Raw genomic sequence first — 5,000 nt, forward strand, 5'->3', positions numbered from 1 at the left:
GCACACATAGCCAGTCGTTGTATTGTTTATTACCAAAAACAAAATTCGTAAAAATAAGTAAATACTGTTGGGTTAAGTCCCAGCTCAGTCGAAACTTAAGGAAACAGAATACCTGTATGAAATTGGCAGTTGGCCACAAGTTGGCGACAAAGGAGACGCCACTTGAGAACGGAGCCTGTATTAGTACGACGTTTTGCCTTCTGCAAGATGTTTATGATGAAGCTGTAATAACAAGCAAAACGTCTTCTTAATAAAGGCTCCGCCCTCATATTTGGTGTTTCTTTTAATAAAATACTACTGAACCAGTCTGTACTTTCAACACTGTTCTCTCTCCAACCATTTGTCTGTATGTCTTAATCCCACAGCCTTGCCAGGAAGCGACTCTGCTACGACTACAGGCAGTTGGGGTCCGTGCCCTAAATGACTACTTTTATGACGGCATTGGTAGTGTGCCAAAATGTGCCACGTGTACCAGGCAAGTGCCACCTGCGTGGCAAATCTCTGGTGGCGAATACATGGTGTCTGGAGATTTTCATGGTTGATGGAGAGTGCAAAGGAAAAAGGACTTTTTCATGGGGATGTATACAACGAAAGGACTGGCGACAGACGAAGCGAAATGTGTGTGTGTGTGTGTGTGTGTGTGTGTGTGTGTGTGTGTGTGTGTGTGTGTGTGTGTGTGTGTGTGTGTGTGTGTGTGTGTGTGCGAGAGAGAGAGAGAATGTGTGAGAGCAGAAAGACTGCCACACGTACGAGTACAGTCATGTGACTCTTAATCATTTTATTTTTTCTACCTTGTTAAAAGTTGTTTGTAAAGTGATTTTCGAACACACACACACACACACACACACACACACACACACACACACACACACACACACACACACACACACACACACACACACACACACACACACACACACACACACACACACACACACACACACACACACACACACACACACACACACACACACACACACACACACACACACAAGTATATGTTTCCTTAGTGGCAATTCCGTAATCGATGAAGAGGTCACTCAATGTCCGTTGGTGATAACCGTTAGAGATCGATATTGACGGTTGAAATAATGACTTATTTTCGTTATTTACGGTTAAAAAAGTAAAATGTTTGACTTATGATCGTTTTTGACGGTTCAAAATGTATTGGTGGTTAAAGCAGTTACTGAATATCCATTATTGACGGTTGATGTTTGAATAGCTTGCGGCGACGTCTCCCACATTGGCCGGAAGTTGCCTATTTTCTGACAACAAGTTGTCAGATGTCACAATACTTGCGTCTAGACACAGGCACATAGAGGTGGTGGCACACTAGACATTTCTTGCTAGCGTGCTACTTGCTTTTGCTACTTCGTTTGAGTAGAAATGACAACGGTTACGATCTCTTATTTTTCAATTTTCCACATGTCAAATGACTCTTGCGTCATAGAGTGAGAAGCTGAATGACAAACTAAGAGAAGTTAAACCTAGAATACGAATGTTAGGAACATTGTTCAGTTGTCCTTACGGAAGCCTAGAATTTTGCAACCGAAGTCGTTTCTAATCAAATGAAGTATCAAAAGCAAGTAGCATGCTAGCCTAGTGTACCACCACCATAACACGCCAAACAGGAGAACCGGGCGCGCAGGGGTAGGGGGGGGGGAACGGTAGCTATATATAGTCTGTAAAAAAAAAATCAGCTGATTATGTAAACAAAGAAGAATTGGGGTCATTGAACTGAGTGATCTGGTTAGGCCTACGGCTCCGGCTGCATCCCATACCCTCACCCTCTTCCCTCCCCCCGGGGGTGGGGGGGCTGGGGGTGTAGGGGCGTGCACATGTGTACGTCTGTGTGCGGATTTAGGTACCGTAATTGTGTTCATCCCGTGTAATTATATGATCGAGCGTGTGTGTGCATGTGTATGTGTTTGCGTGTGTGTGTTTGTGCGTGTGGTTGTCTGTTCATGCAAGGTGGAGTGGACTGTAGTTGGGTTTATCTTGTGACTGCATGGTCGTGTTTGTATGTGTGTATGTATGTCTGTGTGTAAATATGTATGCATTTGTGTGTGCATGTGTTTGTGTGTGTGGGTGTGCAACTGTGTGTGTAACTGTGTGTGTGTGTGTGTGTGTGTGTGTGTGTGTGTGTGTGTGTGTACACCTGTTACGCAAGACATAAAGAGCTATGTTCGTGGGGTCCCGTCTCTGTTGCGTCCCTGACTCCTTCCAAACTGTGACAATTATTTACAGACTTTCTTCTGGCTGGAGACCTGAGATTTAATTCCAGTTAAGGGGTGGACCTCACTCTGAAGGAGCTATCAGCATGTCGAGACCCCGTCCTAGGCTTTGAATAATAAATGTGCACCCTTCACAGAAACGTTCCCTGAACGCAGGAAACTGAAGACAGACCGTCATCCGAAGAGGCACTTCACTAAAAACAGACCGTCATCTTTGGTGACACTTATTGTCGTTGCTTTGGACTGTAGTTTACCAGCGCCTCTATCCTTGTGGACAGTCTCGCGTTGCTATTGTATGTGTATGTGACTGTTCGTGGCTATTTGATCAACTTGTTGGTGAATAGATCTTGTCTCATTTGTCGTGATAGATGGATGGATGGTTCTAGGGACGGTGAGAGAGAGAGGGAGGAAGAGGGGATAAGAGAAAGATAGGCTGTGTGGGGCTTTACCTCTTTTGCAGTGGGACTGGGATTTTTTTTTTTAATATACACTTTAAACACACATTCTTTTACTAAACATGCTAATGTGAATTAGTCACTAATTCTCAATCTTCTCTTCTCTTTCCCTCAGATCTGTTATGGAGGAAAACGATGGCGAAGAGAAAGACGATGTCAAAAGGTGAGCGTGTCCCCCACCACCTACCCCACCCACACCCTCCATCACGTCAGCCGTGATATCACGTTAACTGTCACACTCACCCTTGACAGCGTCACTGTCTTATTGTACCATGTACGGGCCTCTGTGGTCTTGTTAACATGCTTGAGCGGGGATCAAATTACTCAGTCAGTCAAAGTGTGCCTCTCCCTTTAATGACGTAAAGTGAAAACTACTCTGTGATTGGCTACTTAGCTTCTGATAGCCAATCACAACGTCCCTCGGCGTTACGTCATCTGCGTACATTGTGATACGCCTTCTCAATAGCCAACTTGTAGGCATGACGTCATTGTTACCTCTTGCGGGGCGTTTATTGGTTGGTCACCCGCTGAAGGTCACGTGATCAGATGACATCATAGATTGGAGAGTAGGGGAGGGTTTTGATTATGACACTCCTCCTCCCTTTTCTCCTCCTCCTCCTCCTCCTCCTCTTCTCCTCTCCTTCTCCTCCTCTTCCTCCTCCTCTTCGTCCATCATCGTCCATTGGATTTACTAGACTCGTATATCAAAAAATTGCTTTGAGCCCAGCGCAGGTAGCGTAATGGGAAGCGTGCTTGTTGGTCTCGCATTCGCATAGTTGTGGGTTCGAATCCCGCACTCACTTCTCTCCGATTCCCAGCAGTGATTGTACTTACCTGTCCCAACAGTCCTAAGAGTGCTGATTAGGGCAAAGGTGACGGTTTCGGCCGCAGCTACTCAGCGTCTCCTGGCGTATGCTTCTTCTTTAAGACCCCTCCTCACCTCAGAAAAAAAGGAAAAAAGAAATTGGAACATATTCTCTCGTCACTGCTGACAACAACGATGTGATTATTGTCAAAATATTTCCAACACTCACTGAGACCTGAACTGGGCTTGAACATGCCACCACAAGCCTCAATTTGAGGCTGGGTCACAAGCCTCTCAACCCTGAGGAACCTCTTGGATTTTTGAGTCGCTTATGAGGCAAGTCTTCATCTTGGGACTACAGTCCTCTTCTAGCTGCCGTCAAGTGATTTTTTCTAATTGAAAGGGGACAGAGGCTACCCCCCTTCCCCCATTCCCCCTTCTACCTTCCTGAATTCTCCCTCTCCCCTCTTCCCCTTCTCCTCTCCCCTCTTCCCTCTCCCCACTCTCTACCCTTTCTCTACCCTCTCCTCCTCTTACCCTCTCCCATCTCCCCATTCTGTTCCCCTCTGACCCTCTCCCTTCCTCTTCATCTCTTCTTTCCTCTCTCTCCCCTCCCCATCTTCCTCTCCCCCTCTTCCCCCTCATCCAACTCTCCCCTCTACCCCTTCACCGCCTCTGTCCTTCTCTCTTCGCCTCTTTCTCCCCTCTCCCCAATCTCTCCACTCTCTCCCCCTTCTCCTCTACCCATCTCCTCCCTCTCCCCTCTACCCATTTCCATCTCTCCTCTCCCCTCTCCCCACTCTCTCCCCTCTCGTCCCTCTCTCTTCTCCCCTCTCTCCCCCCTCTCCCCTGTTCCCCTTTCTCCCCCTTCTCCCCTCCCTGATCAATCGTCCAGGTGTCTTTTCGTAAACGCTGTAGATGGGCAACTTACACGTACGTATTTATTCTGTGGAGCAAAACCAGATGTTATTCACTTTAAAGTCACCTCTGGTAACTCTGTTACAGGAAAGAAGCTAATTTGTGACGTCGTAATTATGGGATCAGGCTGTGTGACGTCATACTTTCCATATTCAGTGTCAGTGTTACAGTAAGGCTTCATCCTTGTTTGGCTCAAAGGCTCAAAATGGAAGTCTCATCCTGGTGCTCGCTCGCTTTTTTTTTCTGCTTTTTTTTTTTTTTTTTTTTAAACGTTCGTTTGCGCCGCCAGGCTACCTCGAGCCGCCTCTGTATGCCATCTAACCAGCAAGCACACACACACACACAACACAGACTTTTAATAGAGTGTGTTTCGATGAAAACTTGGTGAATTCACTAATATATATAGATATATGTGTATGTGTGTGTAGAGTATATATATATATATATATATATATATATATCTATATATATGTGTGTGTGTGTGTGTGTGTGTGTGTGTGTGTGTGTGTGTGTGTGTGTGTGTGTGTGTGTGTGTGTATATATATATTTGTATATATATATATATATATATATATATATATATATATA

The 5,000-nt window shown here is 45.5% G+C and overlaps 1 protein-coding gene across 1 annotated transcript in view; it reads left to right on the top strand.

Annotated features, from left to right (window-relative positions):
• LOC143028359 (uncharacterized) overlaps nt 1-5,000 on the top strand; it is a 633,126-nt gene that overhangs the window by 293,911 nt on the left and 334,215 nt on the right. Inside the window, exon 3 of the mRNA XM_076190321.1 lies at nt 2,805-2,852. Coding sequence (XP_076046436.1) covers nt 2,805-2,852 — 48 coding nt within the window. The remainder of the gene's footprint in view (nt 1-2,804; nt 2,853-5,000) is intronic.

This window comes from Oratosquilla oratoria, chromosome 9, assembly GCF_046742065.1.
Source record: "Oratosquilla oratoria isolate Oo_2021 chromosome 9, ASM4674206v1, whole genome shotgun sequence".
Classification (NCBI taxonomy): domain Eukaryota; kingdom Metazoa; phylum Arthropoda; class Malacostraca; order Stomatopoda; family Squillidae; genus Oratosquilla; species Oratosquilla oratoria.